The sequence below is a fragment of the Fragaria vesca genome, linkage group LG6, assembly GCF_000184155.1.
Source record: "Fragaria vesca subsp. vesca linkage group LG6, FraVesHawaii_1.0, whole genome shotgun sequence".
NCBI lineage: Eukaryota > Viridiplantae > Streptophyta > Magnoliopsida > Rosales > Rosaceae > Fragaria > Fragaria vesca.
The window spans coordinates 4,606,039-4,629,141 of NC_020496.1; the positions used below are offsets into that span (position 1 = coordinate 4,606,039).

Sequence of the window (23,103 nt, forward strand, 5' to 3'; positions counted from 1 at the left end):
GTTGTTTGATAAGTGTGAACTGAAATACTAGTCATTATTAGCTTTTAACTGAAATATAGTTTTGTGCAAGTTCAATGGACACTTCCAAAAATGACTACTGACATCTTATGACTCATGAGGCGATGATTTGTCTTTGCGTTACAAATTTTGTGGTGCAGTTATAGACTTACAGAGGTGGATGTGGATCATGTCATTGCTGAAGAAAAAGAATGTATAAAAAGGAGAAACAAAAATTTTAAATTTTCCCATTGAGATGTAAATACCAAATTTGAGGTTCAAAAGTAAAAGTATAAAACCACTCAAAAGGAAAAACTGGGGAAAAAAAAATAGAAAAACAGTAAATTTGGTGATAATGGTACTTATAATTGAGGAATTCTGCATTTAAAGTTGTTCAAACATATTTTCCACCGTCCACAGTTAAAAGTGAAAAGTAACAAAAACATGTCGATACGACCGAAGAAAAAGAAAATGTAAAAATTAATGTAGGAAGTAGGAACATTTATAATAGACCACCGGCCAGACCTCAAAACCAAAATTAATGTTGTTGGGTTTTGTTTGGCAGGGATGGCGGGAATACCAGACCATGTTCCCGTTGATTCTGAAACCAAAGCCCCCTCTTCTTCTTCTTCAACTCCTCCCTTGTGAGTCTAATTTTCCTCTGCGTGTTTTCTTTTCTCTCCTGAATTGAATTCTTGCTTTAATTTTATATTCTTGGTATTTTTTGATTTTATCTGCCAATTTGTTCTGTGAGATTTTGGCTTTGTTCCCATGTTTGTGAGTTCAAATTTTTGTTGGTTTTTAGTAATGTCTTCTGTGATTGATTTGATTGGTGATGCTTTGTAGATGAAGTGGTTTATTTTGTGTCTGTTTTGTTGGATTTCTGAGTTGAAATGAGGAGTAGTTTGGGTTTGAAGGGTTGAATTGGAGTGATTGGTTTGTTTTGTGTCTTGGTCGAGTAGATTTGGTGTTCAGAGAGATGAAATTACCTAAGAAGTTTGCTTTTTTCTTTTAGGGCTTTGGTTGATTTGGTGAAGAGGACGGTGAGGGAGTTGTATGAGAGAAAGTTTTGATCTTTCATCTTCAGTTTCTGAAAAGATTTAATCTTTTTCTTTTCTTTCGAACACTAGGTTCGGTAAAAGTTTATAAAGAACATTTGGGTGGTAGAATTAAAGAAGTTGTATGCTGTAGTTTTTGAGGTTCCAGAATTTTAGGGTGCTTGTATTTTGATTGTATATTAAACTCTTTGCTGTCGGTTTGTTTAGGGCTTAGCTTGATTTGGTAGACAGAATGCGGAGGAAATAGTATATTTTTCCTTTTTAGATGTCTAGGTTTAGCATATATAGAGGACATCAGTAGCAAATAGAAGTCGTATGCATAGAGTGATCACATTGCCGTTTTTGAGGTTCTGGAAATTATGGGTGTTTCATTGATTGAATATTGAATTTTCTCATTTTATTTTTGATGTGGAGAAATGGGCCTCCCCAAATATCTGGAGGAGTAACTGGAAGACGTGGCGCACCAAAAGTGACCAGTAAAGATGCTGTAGCATATCTCAAAGCAGTGAAGGAAGCTTTTTCTGACCAAAGAGTCATATATGAAAGGTTTCTTGAGATCATGAAAGATTTCAAAACTCATAGGTATTCTGTACCACTAGTTTCTTTTTGTCCCCTTGTAATGCACATTGTTTAGTTGAAATTTGATGCTGATGGATGTCTTCCATTATTCATGTCTCTGTCAGACTTTGCAGAGTAGATGTCATTGCAAAAGTAAAAGAACTATTTGAAGGGCATAACAACTTAATTATGGGTTTCAATACTTTCTTGCCAGAGGGTATTGAGATAACCCTTGATGAAGATGCGCCTCCAAAGAAGCCAGCTGAGTTTGAAGAAGCTATCAATTTTGTAAACAAGATAAAGGTGAATGCTTATTCTTTTTAAGGGAAGTGATTCTTCCCACTCCATATTTGTACATTTCCACTCCTTTTGCTAAACTACTTTTGGTTTCAAATTGCAAAACTACTCTTGTCTTTCGACTTATTAACATATCATCATGGGGAGTGGAAATGTTAGGTAGGACTGCAATTTTCAATCCAATTGTTTAGCTTGTAAAGAATCTTCATCATTTGAAAGAGGACATATAGCAGGAGTGACTAAGATATGCAATAAGGACATGGATGCGTGTCCTGTTTGGGAGAGGGAAGGAGAAGATAAAGTCATTACATGCTTCAGATATTCAATAGGCAGGGACAGTTAAAGAGATCAAAATGGTGGGGGAGTTGTTGCCTTTCTCAAATGTCATTTTGCACCCGACTTTTTAACCTCGTTATATTTTTAGAAGTTAATTTTACCATTTAGTGTCAATGTAGTCCTCTTTTTTCTCTTCTTCTTATATTCCTTAGTTTTGCCATCTGGTCGTCGTTCACCATTCTGCTTCACCGAGTTCTGCGACTCTTGATATTGTCTTGCATGAACTTCGTCGTTATTTAGTATCAAAAACAATGCCATGTAACTCCTCGTCCTCACAACTAGAGAACCAAAAGGCCAACAGAACTACATTCACACCCTATTCTCCATCCCCATATCCAACATAGGTTTTATATATAACCAGACAACAGAACTCTCCTCTATCTCTCAACACCCATTTCTCCTGTGTAAAAGAATAGTTCGTTCATTTTCTCTCGTCAATGGACAATCTTGTTCTCTTCTCCAGCTGACGTACCATTTTCCTTTTTTAGATTTTGGCATTTTTGTTATGCTGCTGGTTTGCTTGTAATTGTACAGTTTCTTTAGAGGCTAAAAAGAAAATGATTATGACACTGTGATTGGGGCCGACTTGATTTAAAGCATATATATTTGATCAATTTATTGATGGTTGATATAAGGATATAATTTATCTTTTCGCAATTAGGACTGAGCGTTTTGGTAAAAGAAAATGAGGGGCAGTATTGGTTATTGACATGATAGAATTAGTTTAAAAGAATCAGTGCTAATAACAGCTCCTTAAATGCAAATTTATAGGTTTGGAGTGCGAATATCACTTGCCTACTATAAAATTAAGTATGTGGTATTACTTGCATTTTGATTGATGGGTTCTTTTACAGGAACGTTTCCAAGATGACGACAACCATGTTTATAAGGCATTCCTAGACATACTGAACAAGTATCGGAAGGAGGACAAACCTATTTCTGAAGTTTACCTTGAAGTAAGTATATTCTATTTGTCGCTTGTTGAGTTTGGCGGTTTATATTAATGGTTCTCATTTAACACTTGTTTGTTATTCTTATTTTCTAGAAAATAATTTTCATATGTTCTGAGTAGTTTACAACTTTTACATCAATCTTCAGGTTGCTGTTTTGTTTGATGACCAGCCAGATCTGCTTGATGAGTTCACTAAGTTTCTACCAGATTCAAATCCTGTTTAATGTGGACAAAAGGTTAATACATTACTCTTTTCAGTGTTCTTGTTCCTATTTTATTATTGTGTTCTTAATTGTCTGCTGGTTTCTTTGTACAGCAATGTGAATGCGGGATAGGAATACAGCAGGGTCGAGATCTTAGTCTTGATCATCCTAATCGCATAATGGAGGAGTAGAATGAGAAATTGGGGCAATGGTGAAAGTAGAATAGGGATAGGATAAATTGGCATTGTAATCATAGAGAGTAGAGAAATATTTCAGTAGGAACTACAGATTTGCTTGGTGGATTATCATTTCTTACCTCACCCCTTCATGTGTGCACATCTCTTTATGTATCGGAATATACAGTGTTTGTTGATGAAAATCACAGTCAAGGTTTGGTTTGATATGCCTGCTATTACCATCTGTTACAATGCCTGTTCTTCATCATAAAGATCTTCCATGTTTTCAGTCGAAATCTTTGGCTTTTAAGCCACCATTTCATTTCTCACTTCTTTTCTGGTGCGACCCTTCCCCTCTGTTCTGAATCTTTAATTTGGTTTTCCTTATAGCTTCAAGTAATGGGGATTAAAATCTTTACAGTTTGACTGCGTCTGGATGTGTAATGTAAAACCTTGTATTTGTGAAACCGGTGGGTTCTTATTTGATGTGTACGTGTACAACATACAACATGTATTCTACAAACTTCCATAGATACGGTATATTTGTATGCCAGAGATTACTACACTGTTTTATAGAGCAGCTTAATTGAGTCAGGTTTAAGAGGGCAACAAGATAATCTGATCCGTTTTCGTTGTCTAGGCATAGATAATCTGATAGTCCATACTCTATACTAGATGATAACAGTAGTGTATAGGAGAATTAAATCTTCAACCTATTGGAACAAAGATGGAAAGAAAGAAAACAAAACGATGAATCTAAGAAATCCAAGACAAATGTTAAATTACAAACAATCATCTGTAGTTTTGGGGAATGTTGGTGCATAAAAGAACTTTTTGACATGAGTCTCTTTACTAATTCTAAAGGTTTGATTTGTATGGATTGTATGTGCAACATGAAAGTGATGAAACTATTTCACATTCTATATCCTATAGTTTCAAGCACTCGTAAATCAATCCACCACTAATTTTCCACGTTTTGACTTCCTAATAACTAATTTTCTGTTTTACATTAGTAAAGTTTCATCAGAAAACTCTTTAGAGAAAGCTCAGAAACGCATAATCCAAAATTGACCTCATCTTAAATCCACAAACATCGTATCCAATAAATAATTCCATTCCGAGTCGGTATACGTTCTCACCCCGTTAGAAAATCCATATTTTCCAAATCTCCTTTCCCAACACACACATATATTATATATATATATATATCCATCATGATCCATAACTTGTGAATTAGTCTCTTCTCATTTCTCTTCCCCAAAGCCTTAGTTCCATATACCTTGAGTAAGTTGGGCACACTGTGTCACAATACCACTTCCAGAAACAAAGCATATCACCCTCCAAATACCCAGTCCACCTCCCCGTGCCTTTTCAGGTCAGAACCCGACCCGACCCAGAAAATAATAGAGGACGCAGATCCGATCCGACCCGACCCGACCCAGCCCACGGTTTTGTGTAGAAGCCAAGCCATTTTTCGAATTAAACTGCGTAGTTCCACGTACTTAAAAATTAAATTTTAATTTTTAATTTTTTTGTAAATTTCTGGTGTAATATATAAAACGGAAAACTTGGTCTCGTCTCCCCTCGGCCTCCTCTTACAAAATTAGTTCTCTCTCTCACTTTTTTTCTTTTAACGTAAGAGAGAAAGAGAGAAGCGATATATATCAATCAAATCCTCTTCTTCTGATTCTCGCTGGTTCTTCTTCTTCTCCATGTGAAATCGATTAGTTCCTGATTGTAGGAGAGATCTGCTCACAGTAAAAAAGTAACTATTTTTTTATTTTTATTTCTCACAATTCATTTTGTGCAGAAATGGCTTTTTGTCAGTTGTTGATTTTTGGTTTCTGATTTGAGATTGTGGTTTTGGTTAGGGATGAAGAGAATACGAGACGATGTGTACAGCGGTGGTGGTAGTGGTGGCGGCGCCGGCGGTGGTTCTTCTCAATTGAAACGTCCGCTTGCTTCTTCGCGCGGGGACTCGTGAGTCTCTCTCTCTGTGCTCTCTGCATGGTTGAATTGCTTCGATTTTGTGTCGTGTTGTGAGGATTTCAGGCTGTGGTTTGCGGTTGATTGATCATTGTGTGCGATTGTAGTTTTGCTAAATTAGCCATGGTGTTTAGGTGTGGTGTGGATTTGATTCGATTGCGTGTGGTTCATCGTGGAGGTTGTTCGATTTTGGTTTGATTGAGTAGTTTTTCGGTTTTCGAGGCTCGAATTAGAGAGCTTGATGAAATTTTGATAGGTGATTTTTTTGTTTCGAGAGATGAAATTGGTTAGGGCTTAGCTTAGTTTGGTCACCGAGAAAATGTTAATACCAAGGATTTTTTTTTCTTCCCTTTTTTCTGTTTGTGTTGTTAATCCCTGATTAGTATTGAGCAAATAATCAAGAGTGTGTAGGTAGATTTGCATTAGGAAGAAGTTGTATGTACTGATGTAACTGCATTGATATTCTTGATGTCACATGTTTTTGGGCGAATATGTTGTATCTGTGCATGTTGATTGATTGTCAATCTCAATTTCTGGCAGAAATGGGCCGCCCCAAGTGCAAGGAGGAGGAGGAGGCGTGGTAGGTGGAGTAGCTAGCGTTGGAGTGGTTAGTGTCGGAGTAGCTGCTTCACAGAAACTGACGACAAATGATGCTCTTACATACCTCAAAGAAGTGAAAGACATGTTTCAAGACCAAAGAGAAAAGTATGAAATGTTTCTTGAGGTCATGAAGGATTTCAAGGCTCAAAGGTAGCACTAGACCCGTAATTTTTTTCCTTGTAATGGATGCTTGGCGATTTAGCTGCTGTTGTATCTCTACTAATATTACCATCTCTTTCAGAACCGACACGACAGGTGTCATTGCAAGAGTAAAGGAATTGTTTAAAGGGCATACCAAGTTAATTTTGGGGTTTAATACCTTTTTGCCAAAGGGTTACGAGATAACTCTTGAGGAAGTGGAACCAAAAAAGACGGTTGAATTTGAAGAAGCAATCAGTTTTGTAAACAAGATCAAGGTGAATATATAGTATGGTGGTTTTTTCTTTCCCTAAATCACTTGCTAAAGTTTATTACTTTGTCGTTTAATGCTGGATATCTGTAATGCAGAAACGTTTCCAAAATGATGAGCAAGTGTACAAGTCATTTTTAGACATACTGAATATGTATCGAAAGGAGCACAAGGACATAAATGAGGTTTACCAGGAGGTAAATTTGATTGTTTTATGTCTCTGAGTCATTGTCCTCTTCTTTTTGGCCCTCCCTCAGAAAATATTCCTCCCCATGTTCTTAGTAGTTTACACACATGAACTTTCAGGTTGCTTCTCTATTTGATGACCAACCAGATCTGCTGGATGAGTTCACTAGATTTTTACCAGATACGTCAGCAACAACTTCAACTCATCAGGGGCAATATGGCCGCAATCCATATCCCCGTTTTAATGAGCGGAGCTCTGCTACACCTACTCTGCGGCCAATGCCTATTGACAAGGTAATTACATTTAACTTGATCTTAATTTCCGTTTCTGTTTTACTTAGACATTCTTAAAGGGCTGGTGGCTTCTTTTTACAGCAACGTAGGCGGGATAAAATTACTTCTCATGGTGATCATGATATTAGTGTTGATCGTCCTGAGCTAGATGATGACAAAGGAATGATCAAAGTACTGAAGGAGCAGAGGAAACGTTTTCCTGAGAAGGAGAATAGGGATAGGAGAAATCGTGACCATGAAGATAGAGAAGTAGAGACTGATAACAACAGGGACTACAACTTGCAGCGTTTTCCAGAGAAAAGAAAATCTTCCAGGAAGGTTGATGGTTTTGGAGCGAATGCTAACTTTTCTCCTTATGATGACAAAGATACCTTAAAAGGTGAGTCAGTCATGCTATACAAATGTTTGCATTCAGTAATTGAAACATGCTCTACAATTATTTTTTCATGTTATTTTTGTTTCTCTTGTTGACACATTATAGGTTACAAGACGTGTGTCCTTGATGACTATTGTACAATGAATGTCTACAAAAGTTGGAAAACAAAATCCACATTGTTTGTGCTCTTTTGGTGCAAGGGAAAAATATATTTTAAATTTGAAACTGATACTTGGTCTGAGAATTCGTTAAGAGGGTTGACTTGTTTAAATATTGGTTCTTAAACCAGAACAAAGTTCTTATTTCCTATTTTGTGTTGGTAAGAGCAGAAAATTTTCAAACGGCAGGTTGATGTACCTTCTATGATTACTTATATAATCCTCAGTACACCATAGGTGGCAGTTTTTCAAAGTTCTGACAATTTTACCATCTCTTAATGAAGCAACTGTGCTAATGGTGGTCTCTATCTATTTTATGACAGGCAAGTACAGCCAGGCATTCGGTTTCTTTGAGAAAGTCAAGGAGCGTCTGTGCAGCCAAGATGACTACCAGACATTTTTGAAGTTTCTTCATATTTATAGCAATGGGATTATCAAAAGGAATGATTTACAAAATATGGTATGTGCTACAATGCTATGCTCGATAGCTTGATGCTTCAAAATTTGCTGATACTTTGATCACGCACAATCCCTTGTACCATTTTTGATACAGCATTGTGTTTTTAGCTAAGAAAGTAGTATCAATGAGAATATTGCTTCGAGTTTAAGTTGTTTTTTTTTTTTGGTTAAACCCCTGCCCACCTCAGGTGACTGATTTATTGAAGCATCCAGATCTTATGGAGGAATTTAATGAGTTCTTGGAGCGCTGTGAGAATATCGGTAGCTGTTAAAACACCATTACTTGTTTTCTTGTGGTTCTATGTGGTTTTGGTTTTTATCTAACTGGTTATAATTTTGCAGATGGATTCCTTGCTGGTGTAGTGAGAAGTACGTATTTTATTTCTTCTTTTACTATAATATTAGTTAAATCTATGTATCTGTTTTTGTTAGAATCATTACATCTTCAAAATAGAATATATGAGTTGCCATGTGATTTATCAGGAAGTTCTAGTGTCTAAATTGTGTATTGCAGAATCTGTGGGTAGTGATGGCCATTTATCACGATCAGTGAAGTTAGAGGACAAAGACAAGGAGCCAAAGCGTGAAATGGAGGGAGTTAAAGAGAAAGAACGATACAGGGAGAAGTATTGGGCGAAATCTATTCAAGAGCTTGACCTCTCTAACTGTGAACGTTGTACTCCAAGCTATCGCCTTCTTCCAGAAGATGTATGACTTAGTTGTATTTTCATATAGGACTATGTATCATATCTTTGGTGGGCAACTCATTGGTGCTTGTCACTTTGCAGTATCCAATACCCTCAGCAAGCCAGAGATCAGAACTTGCTGCTCAGGTCTTGAATGACCATTGGGTATCTGTGACTTCAGGAAGTGAAGATTACTCTTTTAAACATATGCGCAGAAATCAGTATGAAGAAAGTCTTTTCCGTTGTGAAGATGATAGGTGAATTTGCTATATATATGTTTTTATTAAATTTTTTGGTTCACAATATATGGGGATAAAATACAAGTGTATCTGCAACTTTTCATGCTCATTAGTTGGTTATACATTTTCATGATGACCATTTTGCATACAAATTTTTATTATACACCCATGTAGATTTGTTTCAATTTTGTGATATTTCTTTTATATAGCTTTTTTCATGTATCACCGACTTGATAATGGTGATATGTTGTCTCATATGAAAACTTATTTTGATTTTGATGTATGGAAATTTTAGGTTTGAGTTGGATATGTTGTTGGAGTCAGTGAGCTCAACTTGTAAGCGAGCAGAGGAACTGTTGAACAGCATGAATGAAAATAAACTCAGTATGGAAACTCAAATTCATATCGAAGACCACTTTATTGGTATGTTTCTATAAGCTGTTCTACAATTCTTTAAATGTTGGGCACTTAATTCTGATATTCATATGTGCTGGTTTTTATTTTAGTTTTTTCCTGTTTGTTGTAGCTCTGAACACAAGGTGCATTGAACGATTATATGGTGACCATGGTCTTGATGTGATGGACATTCTGCGGAAAAGTCCAACGCTTGCTCTACCTGTCATATTAACTCGCCTGAAACAGAAACAAGAGGAATGGACAAGGTGTAGAGTGGATTTCAATAAGGTCTGGGCTGATATATATGCCAAAAACCATTACAAATCACTCGATCACCGAAGCTTTTATTTCAAACAACAAGATTCAAAGAACTTGAGCAGCAAATGTAAGTTCTTATAGTCAGCTGCATGTATAATCTTTTATCTTTCTTGAGCTATAGACCTTGTGTGATTTGTTTATAATTGCTCCTTCATTTAAATTATACTCCCCTTGATGAATAGATTTGGTGGCTGAGATCAAGGAATTGAAAGATAAAAAACAGATAGAGGACGATATTCTTCTGGCTGTTGCTGCTGGAAACAGGCAATCTATAGTTCCACATCTGGAGTATGAATACCTTGATGTCAGCATTCACGAAGACTTGTATAAACTTGTTGAATATTCATCTGAAGAGCTTAGCTCAACTAAAGAACAGTTGAGTAAGACTATGAGACTTTATACTACCTTTTTGGAGCCAATGCTGGGTATTCCTTCTCGGCCTCATGGTTCAGAGGATGATGAAGATGTGGACAAAACTAGGAAGTTGGCTATGACTTGCAGTGCATCAAGCAATGGAGAAAGTGATGGAAGTCCTGGTGGTGACACTACCATGGTAAATTTTAAGCAGCCAAAATCTGGGGGTAATGAAGATGAAAATGCTTTAGCAGAAGTGGCAAGTTCTAGGACTACGTTGGCTAATGGGGATACCTTGGCAAAAGAAGATGGCAGTTGCGATGCAGATAATCCCGGTAGGGACGATTCAATCTGTAATAACATCCGGGTAGAGAAAGAACAGAAGAATATGGGTATCTCTGATAAAATGCATGGGCCAAGTAAACCGATTGTCTCCATTGATCGAGTAGGCAATTCCAACGCATCATTTGCAATTGGAGGAGAAAATAACCATGGGAGAATCAGTATGGAAGTGACGTCAGGTCTGTGTTTATTTACTTGTCCCTGTTCCTTAAGTTTTGGCATCTGTTTGTTCTTTAGCCACCTATTATTTGATATAATTTTGCTTCTGGAGTTCAATATACTGAAGTTTTGAGTTTGTTTTTCATTTAAGGGTCTGTTGCAACTACCTCAAGACCTTACGACTCCATTAGTGAAAATGAGCAATCAAAGAAAACTATTGCTGATACTGCTGTTCCTTCATCGGAGGTATGATTATGGAGTATTGGCATTTTTGAGGTTCTGAGTTTGGTTGATATCATCAACTGGCTTTGCATTAAGGACTGATATTCATTTTGGTGCTTCAGGGTGGTGATACCGCAAAACCTGCTTCATTTGGTATTGGGGTGTTTACAGAAAGCACTAAAGTCAACAGTCGGCATGAGGAGTCTATTGGGCCCTCTAAAATTGAGAAGGAAGAAGGTGAATTATCACCTATTGGTGATTATGGGGAGGATAACTTCGTTGTATCTGGAGATGCGGTGCAGGCTTTGCCTAAGGGAAACCATGGTGTTGAAAGGCAATATCAGTCTGGAAACGGGGAAGAAATTTGCCCTCAGGATGCTGGGGAAAATGATGCAGATGCTGATGATGAGAACAGTGAAAATGTTTCTGAAGCTGGTGAAGATGTCTCCGGCAGTGAGACAGCTGGTGATGAGTGTTCCCGAGAAGAGCATGGAGAGGAGGATGCTGAACATGATGATGTTGATGGTAAGGCTGAGAGTGAAGGTGAGGCTGAAGGGATGGCTGATGGGCACCTTGTTGGGGATAGCTGTTCCTTGCAATTGCCAGAACGTTTTCTTATGTCTGTGAAGCCTCTTGCAAAGCATGTCTCGGAACCTTTAGTTGATGACAAGAAAGACTGTCGTGTGTTTTATGGAAATGATAACTTTTATGTGCTTTATAGGCTTCATCAAGTAAGGATACACTTTTCTTTTCTGTTTTTTATTTGTTTGCATTGAGTTTGTTTCTGTGTAATTTTTTCATTTTTTAAGTGGTAGAGATATACTATAGCTGGTTTTCTTTGAATTTGCCAGATTTTATACGAGAGGATTTTAGCTGCAAAAACAAATTCAGTAGGAGCAGAAACTAAGTGGAGAACTTCCAAGGATGGCAACCCTCCAGATCTTTATGGCAGGTATTTGCACACCAACTATATCTTGTTTGTAAATTATAATTGTGGCAACTGCCCAAAGCATTTTTATCTTGTGATTTATTGTGTTATTTCTGTGCAGATTTATGAGTGCACTGTACAATTTGCTTGATGGATCTGCTGACAATGCAAAATTTGAGGATGAGTGCCGAGCTATTATTGGAAATCAGTCCTACGTCTTATTCACATTGGACAAGTTAATATATAAATTTGTTAAACAGGTAAGCTCGTTAATTTTCTATGGGTGTGTAAGATCTCTGTTTGTGTGTCTTGTTTGTGCCAGTAATCTGAATTGGGTTTCTTTATGCAGCTTCAAGCGGTTGCAACTGATGAGATGGACAATAAGCTTCTTCATTTATATGAATATGAAAAGTCCAGGAAAAAGGGGAAGCTAATTGATTCTGTCTATTTTGAAAACACACGTGTTCTTGTGCATGAGGAGAACATTTACAGATTGGAATTTGTAAGTCATCTGACACTTGTCTTCCCAACCCCAAAACCATAAATTTGCTTTTTTGTCCGATTTGATGATATATTTTCTTTGGCTTCTCTTTGTAGCACTCTGCACCCTCCCGTCTGTCCATCCAGCTGATGGACAGTGTGAGTGAAAAGCCTGAGGCGTCGGCAGTTTCTATGGAACCTAACTTTTCTTCTTATCTGCACAATGATTTCCTGTCACTTTATCCTGGCAAAAAGGAGCCACACGGAATTACCCTGCAGAGGTGATAATGTGCACTTCAGATTTACATTGTATTAGAGGGTAGCATTAGGTGTCTAGGCAATTAGCATCTTATCTAATATTGTTTAGGACCCTATTTCTGTCTTAATTGTTGGGTTTTTTAGTCCATTCTTTAGAAGTCCTATATGTTCTCGTGCTGTTGTACCTAACTTGCTGCTTTACACTTTTCCAGAAACAAGCGCAAATTTGCAGGGCAAGATGAATCCTCTGCCTTTTCCAATGCCATGGAGGGTGTTCAATTAGTCAATGGGTTGGAGTGTAAGATAGCTTGCAACTCATCCAAGGTATCTCATCTCTTGCCTTAGCATGCTCATTAATCTTGTTATCACCCTTGTCTTGTTGACAATGCATAGAATTGGTTGTTTTTTAAAGGACTTGTCATATGTAAGCATCATTTTATGTTCTATAAATATGGTCATCCAGCCAATCTTTTAATCTCTTTATATGTATAGTCAAACTTAAAAATCATGATCTCTCTGTAATAAGGCAACCAGAAGTAACAAGGGACCCTTCCACCTTCAAGAGTAAAAAGGAAACCTTATTGTTATATTTTATTTTCTTTTTTGGGGTGGGGGATAATGTAAGCACAGCTGAAGATATAATATCTGTACAATTTACATGCATGTTATGTTCCCACGAAGCTCTATTCATCAAAGTATCATGTGGCAGATCTCTTATGTTCTTGACACAGAAGATTACTTCTTCCGTATGAGAAGGAAAAGGAGAATGTCATCAGAGTCCAGATCACCATATTGTGATCAGACGAGGGTACAGCGGTTCCACAAATTCTTGTCCGTCTCATAGTAGCTTAGAATTCCTTTGAGATTGGAAGCTCAAGGTAGACCTGAGAAAAATGTTGTTGAAACTCTGTCAGAGGATGTCTTTCATCATCTTTCATTTGCTACACTTTGTCAGAATGAGATCTAACCCCTGTTTTTTTTTTTTTTTTTGTCTGTAGTAGTAGTGGCACTGAAACCAGAAAGACTTCCTTGAGGTGACATCTCTTTTATTTCTGACAGACCGGAGAAAGAGAATAGCCCGGACATGTAGCTTGTTGTGGTCAGAAGAGTGGCTCATGAGCCATTGTTGTGTATATAAGGTTGGTGTACGATAATTCCGTAGAAACCTTGTCGTAGATAGAACCCTTCATAAGCACACTGTAAGTGTAACAAAATTGGTGAAACAGCAGAAAAGCCCCGAGTTTTAACGACCCCAAAGTTCTGTACCTCTCAATACAAGTCAGCTTCATACCCAGCAATTTGCAGGCATTTCTGCATCACTATTCTTTTACACCAGAAAGTCTGTTGTTTTTGCAGATCAGGTTTATTTAAGTCTCAGTGTAAAATAGTGTAACATTATTGTATCAGTAGTAGTTCACAAACTCAACTAAGTTCTTCTAATATATGGTTCTGTCTTTTTTTTTTTCGATTACATATATTGTTCTGCTTAGGAAAAATCTGTGGTTCATGGTAACTTTGATCCTTCTTTTTGATATCAATGTTTTTACTTCCAGCATTTTACAGTGACACAGTAATAGATAAATCTGGGCAGAGACAATAAATCTGTGATGTGCTTCAGTAGATTGAACCAAACACGTGTCCTCGTATGTGTAAAAGTGAAACGAACCTCCTCTTTTAGCTATGCCTAACCTTCTCCTTCTCCTTCTCCTTCTCCCTCCACTTGAGAGGCTTCAGCTCCGCCACATTACTCGTATCCGGTTTCACAGAAATGCCCTTCGCTAAATTAACTCTTCAACCAGGGACACACCAGAACGTTGCAACTTTTGAAAAGGATTCAACTGTTTTCCCAAAAGTGTTCTATCTATTGTACTTACTACTTAGATTGCTAAAATTGATGATGCTGAAGTTTGTAATCGTCTGATCATGAATTTATAACTGTTTTAACTTGGTATCCTCATTCAGCTAATGAATTAATGACATAACTATAGAGTCTGGACTCTTTTCGTGCTTGATATCCTCGTTACTTTGATCAGCTAACGAATTTAGGGCTTCTTTCCAGTTCATAATTCATATTGAATCTGTAACGTTTGCACAGACAGCAAAGCATATGGTCATTTTCCATACTTCCTTGCGTGTAGGATTACACAACATCAGATTTTCCCATACTTCCTTGCGTGTAGGATTACACAACATCAGATTTTCGTGTCATCTCAACAATAAATAAGTAGTGATTTCAAACTCTATACTTTTCTACTTAACCATTTACACCAAAGTAGAGTGAAAGACGTAAAAATACCTATACATAAATCTCAAGATCATACATGACAATAAATTTGGTACCTAAAAGTGCATGCCCAATTTAACTCCAATAAAAGTTCTTAGGCACATCATGCAACGCAAGACTTCCAACTTTTAAAATCCCACAAACCAAAGCGAAAAATCCTAGAATCCCAAGGGCATAATCGGAACCACAAAAAATATATATAAAAGCGGCGGGGAGAGTGTGTAGTAGTGTCGAGCCCGGAAGAAAATCTTGTGTTAATAAAAACAGGAGAGAGAGAGAGAGAAGAAGAAAGAAGAAACGCGAAATTCGTGACATCCACTCCCTCCCTATCCATATTTGCATTTCCTTCCCAAATTTTCCTCCCTTTCAATTTCCCCCAATCCCAAATCCCTCAATTTCTTTTCTCTCTTTTTGCTCTCTTATCACAACTTAGGGTTTTTCTGATTCAGAAATCACAATGGACTCAATCTCCTCCTCATGCTCTCCTGCTATCCCCAAAGACTTGGCCAAGAAGAAGAGGGTAAGGTTTTGTGGTTTTGCTCGCTTTGCGTTTATCTGTGGTTGCATGTGTGGTTTGGATTGGGAAAAAGTTGCGGGAAATGGAAAAGTGTTTGAATTTGGAGATTGAATTTTGGATTATGTGTTCAATTTTATTAAAATTTGCGTTCAAGATTATATGTTTGGGAATTGAATTGAATTGGATGAGTTGTAATGATATGAGCTTATTCTCAGAGTTGTTTTTGATTCTCAGACGAACCGGTTAGCGAAATTGAAGCAGAGCAAGCTCGATGTTCGCCGTGAGCAGTGGCTTTCACATGGTATGTGTTTTCATTCTTTCAAATTTCGTCTTTTCGAGGATGAATAATAATCAAATTCTATCTTTTGTGGCATGTCAGTAGAGAACGAGTATTTAGTTTTGATCGTCAATAGGAACAGGGGTTAATTAGTTGAGGATGAGCTTTCAATATAAATCGACCTAGTTTGTGCATAAAAGAAAGCTATTTTGGGATGTGTAAATTGTTATCAGGCTTAATTGTATGTTTGCGGATATCATGTTAGTATAATGGAAATGTTTGCTTATGTTGCCCAATACTGTGGATGGATGTAGAATAGACGAAGAGGATGTTTGGTTGATGGCCATAAACCCTAAACATTAGTAAAGAAAAGATAAGTCTTTTATGGAAGGTTTAGGGTTTAGCCTCTGTTCAGTTGAAGTAAAGTCAGTCTCTTTGCCAAGAGTTATGAACTTTTGATGTGCAAGAGTTCAGGGGTTTTTGAAGATCATAAATCTACGACATTAGCAGGAAAAAGAAAAGGTCTATTATCATTTGAGTAGAAGTTAGCTGATCACTATGGCAATAGTCACAAAGTTTCGATATTTTAATTGCTGTATTGCTAGCTCTGACATGCTTAGTATATGAAGAAGAATTCAGGAAAGGGTTTAAGCTTTCTTATAGAATTCTTGGATTTCAGCAATTCAGGATAGAATATGAGTGGCCTGACTTTTGACTCGAATACATATGTGTCCTGATGCCTGACTTAGTAATTGGTACATAGGTTCCCTTTTCTTGATTTCATAGACCCAAATATGATATTTAAATTGAACTATCAAAATGATGACATGATTCTTTTTCCCCTGACCCTGCTCATTAAGACAACAAGTTCAGAAGATTCATTATTTTATAATTTTTTTTAAGTTTCATGTATGTTTGATCATATTGAAATTTGTCTTTCCCTTCCTCTGAACTGTGTTTTTTTTCTGTTTTTTTTTCTTTTATATTGTATGAACAATGTATTTGGTTTGTAATGCAGTCAAGAATAAAGGGCACAAGGTGAACTCTGATCGGAATGAAGGATCTCCTACATCATTCATGCATGTAGATAATGAACGGAAAATATTATTGGACAATTTGGAAACAAGTTCAACAGGAGGTTCAATTGATAATTCAAGCATCCATGACAGTGATGTGGAGTCTCTAATGAACAGCCCTTGTGAAAGCAGTTTGGATCGTAGTGATTCGGTAAAGAATCTTAACGAGAGCAGCAATGGTGGTTGCCCAGAAAATGTCAGCAAGGAGGACCCAGACGATGGATGTCTGGATGACTGGGAGGCTGTGGCAGATGCTTTAACTGCAGATGACAATCAACATAACAATCTGTTTGGTTTTCCTGCCACAACTGAAATGAGGGTTGAACCCACGGGTCCGGAACTCTGTATTGAGAATCCTGTAGCCGAGTTATCAAAACCAGAGAACAGAAACATAGTTCCCGAGTCACGAGTGAACACGTGTGCTTGGAGGCCTAACGATGCTTCCCGTCCTCAGAGTCTGCCAAACTTGTCAAAGGAGCATAGTTTCCCGGTGCAGTCAGACTGGCATTGTGGTCATGGAGCCATTGCATGGACTTGGCAAAGCATTGTTCCCCAGCCTTCGTCATGTCCTATATGCTATGAGGATTTAGATATCACAGACTCAAGCTTTCTTCCATGTTCATGTGGTTTCCGGCTATGCCTCTTTTGTCACAAAAGGATTTTAGAGGCAGATGGGAGATGTCCAGGCTGCAGGAAGCAGTATGATCGTGTAAATGAGGTCATGAGCTTTAATGGAGGAGCTACAACTTTTAGAGTAGCTTGATCATGCACTGTGAGTACTTAGATCCATCCTAGAAAGAGTCTGTTTTTTTAAGTGTGTATATTTCGGCTTCTCTCTTTACATTAACAAGAATAATGAAAATGCTGAGTATAGTGATAGAACTGAACTTGAATCTTTGTCTGAGTCCCAACTCCTGTATGATGTTGCATATGTTAATGTAGGAAACAAATGCAGTAATATGAATACATGGGATGGTATAGAGTGTTCCTAAATAAGAAATTCAAGTTTATCTGCATATTACTTGTTCTCTGCTTGATTCTTTTTTACCTTCTGGCAAACTCATTGTCTTGGATTCTTGTTATTTTCTACTGTGGAGCTGCCAGTTGGTGGTGTCGAGGCAACTGGCCGAGGCCATTGTTCTTGTTCTTGTTGTTGAGGGTCCGTGAGTTGGTTGCCGCCCTTAATTGGTATTTGTATAAGAATTATTAGGAGCCCAAAATATTCGACTTGCTTGTACTCTAATTTACCAAAGAAATTATTCTCATTTTTTCTTGCTTTAATATTTCTGGTAACCAGAATAAAGAACATACGCTGTTAGGTGGCCACAGCTGTCCATGTGACCTCTTAATATTCTTGGAAGCTATGTTGTTTTGTTTCCCTTCTCTTTTCAAGAAACATTGAAACTTTCTTTGAGCTAATATACAATATTGCTTTCCTATGTGACTGCGTGATATAATACCACCCATAGTCATAGCTTTAGTCGAAAAATAGTTTGCTGTGTGCTCAACGCATGATTCCTCGTGTTTTAATAACGCGACCTACATGGAATCATTAGTCTTTAACTTTAGTAACAAGCATTGTGTTCTCATACTTCACATCTCCCTTCGTCGATTACTTGTTAATAAAGGGTCAAACTTTAGCTTATGTTTAATCTAAGAGGTTTAAAAGTCCTTGAATTCACATAAGAATCTAGAAACTATTATAAACTTCTCCACTTCTAAATTCTAATTCACACCTTGATAAAAACCATTAATTTCTTTTGTTTATATGATTGTCAACGGGCCGTGGTTTGGTGGTAAATATATTTAACTGACCTTGTCATGGGTTTAAACCTCATTAACGTATATAAGATGTGTAAGTTATTAATAAAAAAATATTTAAAAAATAAATAAAAATAAAAATAAAATATGGTCCATATTCAGTAATAAAGGTATAAATATATACCTAGTGGCTCTTAATAATATTCACATACGTTCATAGCATGTGGTCACATGTCCATAAGTAATAAGAAGCCTAATAAATACACCAATCTGATCAAACCACGTGGTCACATGGGTTTCCTATTGTAGCCACCTCGAAGCTTTCCAGCAAAATTTGTATTGAAAAAGACCGAAAGCACCCGGAAAATTCCAACACATTCAAACTTGAAAAATATTGCAGACGCGTTTCTTCTGTTACGCTCGTTTTTATAAGACGTGTTGGGTTTTCTTGACCATTTCACTACTTATATACTCGTTCGTCTCCTCTCTCTCTCTTTCTCACTTTGATTCCTCTTCTCTCCCATAATGTTTTCAAGAACCATCTTCTTGGTTCTCTTCTTCTTTCTTCTTTCTTTAATCACCTTTACTCCTGCAAATGCAATCCGATCGTTTCCAGAAAGAGTTGGGATTTCGTTCTTGCAACAATTCTCTGAAGCCCCGGAATACAAAAACGGATTCAGCTGCCGTGTTTTGGGTGTCGGGAACTTTCCGGCGGCGTGTGATCCTTCTCTTGTTCATGTTGCAATGACTATTGATTCTGAGTACTTGAGAGGCACCATAGCTGCAGTCCACTCTGTTCTCAAGCACGCTTCTTGCCCTCAAAACACTTTCTTCCACTTCATCGCTTCAGATTCTAGTCCGGTGAGTTCCCAAGACCTTACTCGAGTTGTGCACTCCACGTTTCCGTCGCTCAGGTTCAGAGTTTATCAGTTCAAGGAGAGCATAGTCAGTCATCTGATCTCGTCTTCCATTCGTCAAGCTCTTGATAACCCCTTGAACTACGCAAGAAGCTACTTAGCGGATTTGCTAGACGCTTGTGTGGAGCGTGTGATCTATTTAGACTCGGATGTTATCGTTGTCGATGATGTAGAGAAGCTGTGGAGGATAAAGTTGTCAGGGTCCAGAGTTATTGGTGCTCCGGAGTATTGTCACGCGAATTTCACCAAGTACTTTTCGGATGGATTTTGGGAAGATAGTGAAATGTCCAAGGTTTTTGAAGGGAAGAGTGCTTGTTATTTCAATACAGGTGTGATGGTGATGGACTTGGTGAGGTGGAGAGAGGGTGATTATACGAGGAAGATTGAGAGTTGGATGGAGATTCAGAAGGAGAAGAGGATTTACGAGCTGGGATCTCTACCGCCTTTTTTGTTGGTTTTCGGTGGAGATGTTGAGGCTATTCATCACAGATGGAACCAACATGGGCTTGGTGGTGATAATGTGGTGAATAGTTGCAGGTCTCTGCATCCAGGTCCTGTGAGCTTGTTGCATTGGAGTGGGAAAGGGAAGCCATGGTCAAGGCTTGATTTGGGGAAGCCTTGCCTGGTTGATTATCTTTGGGCGCCTTATGATCTCTACATACACCATCATCATCATCACCATCACCATCATGAACAGCTATTGGCAGTTTTGTAGAAAAGGATTCTTTTGTCCTAATTGATTTGATTCAATTCATTGATAGGATATGTATATAGAGGAGAGATTGAACATGTAAACAGAGTGGAACACATTGTTCCATTTAAACATATTTTTGGAGATCTTTTGTTAGTCTCATATTCTTCATGATCTGCTATGATGATGTGCTGGCATTTTGTTCTTGGTTTTATGCTTCTTCTTTTTTGAATGGTGGTTTTACACATTGTTCCATTAATTAAACAGAGTTGTTTTTGCAAGACTGTCATTGTTAAGATGAGATTTGCAATAGCCACCACAACAATCTTTCCGATACTTGTCTCAATCAACTCATCACTATTGCAATTTGTACAGAGGATGCCAGAGGACCAATAACTTCTTGTGGGGATTCTCCCCAAAAGTTGGTCAATTTATGAGTTCTTCAGCTACTTTCACAAAGAAACTTGAATGAACAACTTCAAATTATCACACAATTTTATATATAAGATTTGTTTTGTATGCATAATTGCATTTTGCATATTGCCTCCAAAGTAAGGGCTTAGATAGATTCCAGAGAACTCCATATCTAAACTAAGCATGAAAGTATGAAACTCCAAAGGGCTTATGTGGTCAAAGCAACACCAAATTAAGCTTGAGGCTAAAACTTTATGTTTAGTCACCTCTTAAATTTAGATCAAGATAATTCATATGTAGTTCTTTTAGGATAGTACATAAGCATATACGATAACATCGACCACACTGATAAGACCTAATTGAGTACAATAGTGGCGTGCCCTTTTAGGATTAGTACATATTTCCTAGATGAATTAATACAGATTAATTTGGTAAGGAATGCTAAAGACTTAAAAGTTAAAGGACACCATTGCCCTATAAAAAGGGACTTTACTAGCCAAACTCTCTCTCAAAAGTCTCAAACAATTCAATCCTAACAAATTAACCTAAATTAATATTACCGGTGCGGCGGTGCAACTCGACAAACCAAACATGGTTCACGGCGGCGGCGGCAAGGCGCTGAAGGAGAAGCTTGAGTTTGTGTCGTCGGATGATGTAGAGCCGATCACGAGCTTTGATCAGATGAACCTCAAGGAGGAGCTCCTCCGAGGCATCTACAACTACGGCTTCGAGAAGCCCTCCGCCATCCAGCAAAGGGCCATCAAACCCATGATCGAGGGCCGTGATGTCATAGCTCAGGCTCAATCCGGCACCGGAAAGACCTCCATGATTGCCATAACTTCTTGCCAAACTGTCGACACCTCCTCCAGAGAGTAAGTTCCCTAATTTGTTTCATTGTTTATTATTTTTAGTCTTAGGGCTTATAAGTTTGCGAGCATTCCCCAAGTACATGTTAGTAGAGCGTATACAACATTCCTAGACACTATAGAGCATCACGTACATGTTCACATATTCTCAAAGCATGATAAAATTCTCGTAGCTAGTTTGTTTGATTGGATTGCTAATACTATCTATGGTTAGGTTTAGGGTTCGTGTTATGTGTTTAATTTATTAACGAGTTACATTGTGATTTAGGGTTCAGGTACTGATACTATCTCCAACGAGGGAACTGGCGGCACAGACAGAGAAAGTGATACTGGCAATCGGAAACTACATGAGTATTCAAGCGCATTCCTGCATTGGAGGCAAAAGCGTGGGTGAGGATATCAGAAAGCTAGAGAACGGAGTTCAGGTGGTGTCTGGTACTCCTGGTAGAGTCCATGACATGATTCAGAGGGGAACACTACGCACTCGACACATTAAGTTACTAATACTTGATGAATCTGATGAGATGTTGAGCAGAGGCTTCAAGAAGACGATTTATGAAGTCTACAGACATCTACGAGAGGCTCTACAAGTTTGTTTGATCTCTGCGACACTCCCTAATGATATTTTGGAGATGACCAACAAGTTCATGACTGATCCTATTAAGATCCTGGTTAAACGTGACGAGCTGACTTTGGATGTAAGTAATATTTGATGTTTTTGATGAAGATATTAGCTATTCAAGTGCAAAATTGTGTACTAAATGTGTGTGATCATGGCTGCAGGGAATCAAGCAATTTTTCGTTAAAGTTGAAAAAGAAGATTGGAAATTTGATACTCTTTGTGATCTCTATGATACGCTTACGATCACACAAGCTGTGATTTTCTGCAACACAAGGCGAAAGGTAGACTGGCTTAGTGAAAAGATGAGGACTAATAACTTTGCTGTTTCTGCAATGCATGGGGATATGCCTCAGAAGGAGAGAGATGCTATTATGAAAGAGTTTCAGAAAGGTCTTTCACGAGTGCTCATCACAACTGATGTTTGGGCTCGGGGCATCGATGTTCAGCAGGTTTCGCTTGTAATCAACTACGATCTTCCAAACAATCGAGAGCTATACATACATAGGATTGGTCGTTCGGGTCGATTTGGGCGCAAGGGTGTGGCAATAAACTTTGTCAAGGACGATGATGAGATGATCTTAAGGGACATTGAACAGTACTATAGTACCCAGATTGACGAGATGCCCGTGAATGTAACTGATTTACTGTGAGCTATAGGTTGGTAGCTGTAGCCGGCCAGGACCAGATGTTAGTGAATCTCTATCATTTTCATCTTTTATGTTGACATAAAACGCACGTCAAGTATTGCCCTTGTGCGCATTTTGATTGGTGTTTCATAAATTTTAAGTTGATTTATACGTTGATGATAAGCATGCTAAATGATACCAATATTTATAAATCCTAACTAAAAACCTATCATAAATTTATGAACAAAAAGTTACAATCGTGTACATTTACATTTTTTGTTGCATGAGTTCGAGTTCTAGTGTGCATCGTCCTAACGATATTGGCATGTTGTAATAGGATTAACATATCCTCCATTAAGTATCCTAGTTACTATTGTAACAGGACTCCTTATTTGTACATAACACATATCCTCTCTCTCTATATATGCACTAATGATCAATTAAGTACCCTCAATATCCTCCCGAATCATAATCTCTACTGCAAGAGATTCTCAACCAGCTAAAGCGTTGCAGATCTTAGGGTTTTTTTTTTCTTCTTCTGAATATTGATCTTAGGGTTTTATAGAATAGAGAGTAAAGAGGACATCAGATGGAATACAATGGCGAACTGATAGGGCACCTACCA

At 37.8% G+C, this 23,103-nt stretch overlaps 4 protein-coding genes across 4 annotated transcripts; all 4 read left to right on the forward strand.

Moving 5' to 3' along the window:
- The first annotated feature begins 532 nt into the window (after positions 1–532).
- Positions 533–3,957, forward strand: LOC101305770 (paired amphipathic helix protein Sin3-like 1-like). Its single transcript, XM_004302331.1, has 6 exons — positions 533–641; positions 1,470–1,637; positions 1,739–1,916; positions 3,101–3,202; positions 3,345–3,434; positions 3,515–3,957. The coding sequence occupies exons 1-5, from the start codon at positions 565–567 to the stop codon at positions 3,420–3,422; spliced, it is 603 nt and encodes a 200-aa protein (XP_004302379.1). The 5' UTR covers positions 533–564; the 3' UTR covers positions 3,423–3,434; positions 3,515–3,957.
- A 1,206-nt stretch (positions 3,958–5,163) lies between these two features.
- Positions 5,164–13,851, forward strand: LOC101306060 (paired amphipathic helix protein Sin3-like 2-like). Its single transcript, XM_004302332.1, has 24 exons — positions 5,164–5,342; positions 5,449–5,557; positions 6,104–6,313; positions 6,405–6,579; positions 6,671–6,769; positions 6,879–7,052; positions 7,134–7,431; positions 7,910–8,046; positions 8,234–8,306; positions 8,388–8,414; positions 8,560–8,753; positions 8,834–8,988; positions 9,266–9,393; positions 9,497–9,751; positions 9,867–10,559; positions 10,691–10,785; positions 10,884–11,492; positions 11,613–11,713; positions 11,811–11,949; positions 12,039–12,191; positions 12,287–12,450; positions 12,640–12,751; positions 13,137–13,305; positions 13,426–13,851. The coding sequence occupies exons 2-23, from the start codon at positions 5,451–5,453 to the stop codon at positions 13,269–13,271; spliced, it is 4,233 nt and encodes a 1,410-aa protein (XP_004302380.1). The 5' UTR covers positions 5,164–5,342; positions 5,449–5,450; the 3' UTR covers positions 13,272–13,305; positions 13,426–13,851.
- Positions 13,852–14,943: 1,092 nt separating this feature from the next.
- On the forward strand, positions 14,944–22,502 carry LOC101306350 (eukaryotic initiation factor 4A-3-like). Its single transcript, XM_004302333.1, has 6 exons — positions 14,944–15,231; positions 15,463–15,529; positions 16,524–17,320; positions 20,995–21,236; positions 21,499–21,928; positions 22,014–22,502. The coding sequence occupies exons 1-6, from the start codon at positions 15,169–15,171 to the stop codon at positions 22,500–22,502; spliced, it is 2,088 nt and encodes a 695-aa protein (XP_004302381.1). The 5' UTR covers positions 14,944–15,168.
- Positions 18,748–20,105, forward strand: LOC101306645 (probable galacturonosyltransferase-like 10-like). Its single transcript, XM_004302334.1, has one exon. The coding sequence runs from the start codon at positions 18,868–18,870 to the stop codon at positions 19,972–19,974; it is 1,107 nt and encodes a 368-aa protein (XP_004302382.1). The 5' UTR covers positions 18,748–18,867; the 3' UTR covers positions 19,975–20,105.
- Positions 22,503–23,103: the final 601 nt, after the last annotated feature.

Coding starts and splice junctions, on each gene's coding strand:
- LOC101306645 (XM_004302334.1), top strand. CDS start 18,868: ATGTTTTCAAGAACCATCTTCTTGGTTCTCTTCTTCTTTCTTCTTTCT.
- LOC101306060 (XM_004302332.1), top strand. CDS start 5,451: ATGAAGAGAATACGAGACGATGTGTACAGCGGTGGTGGTAGTGGTGGC. Junction 9,752..9,866: donor AAAGAACTTGAGCAGCAAAT/GTAAGTTCTTAT, acceptor CTTGATGAATAG/ATTTGGTGGCTGAGATCAAG. Junction 10,560..10,690: donor CAGTATGGAAGTGACGTCAG/GTCTGTGTTTAT, acceptor TTTTCATTTAAG/GGTCTGTTGCAACTACCTCA.
- LOC101305770 (XM_004302331.1), top strand. CDS start 565: ATGGCGGGAATACCAGACCATGTTCCCGTTGATTCTGAAACCAAAGCC. Junction 1,917..3,100: donor ATTTTGTAAACAAGATAAAG/GTGAATGCTTAT, acceptor GTTCTTTTACAG/GAACGTTTCCAAGATGACGA. Junction 3,203..3,344: donor TTTCTGAAGTTTACCTTGAA/GTAAGTATATTC, acceptor ATCAATCTTCAG/GTTGCTGTTTTGTTTGATGA.
- LOC101306350 (XM_004302333.1), top strand. CDS start 15,169: ATGGACTCAATCTCCTCCTCATGCTCTCCTGCTATCCCCAAAGACTTG. Junction 15,530..16,523: donor TGAGCAGTGGCTTTCACATG/GTATGTGTTTTC, acceptor TTTGTAATGCAG/TCAAGAATAAAGGGCACAAG. Junction 21,237..21,498: donor GTCGACACCTCCTCCAGAGA/GTAAGTTCCCTA, acceptor ATTGTGATTTAG/GGTTCAGGTACTGATACTAT.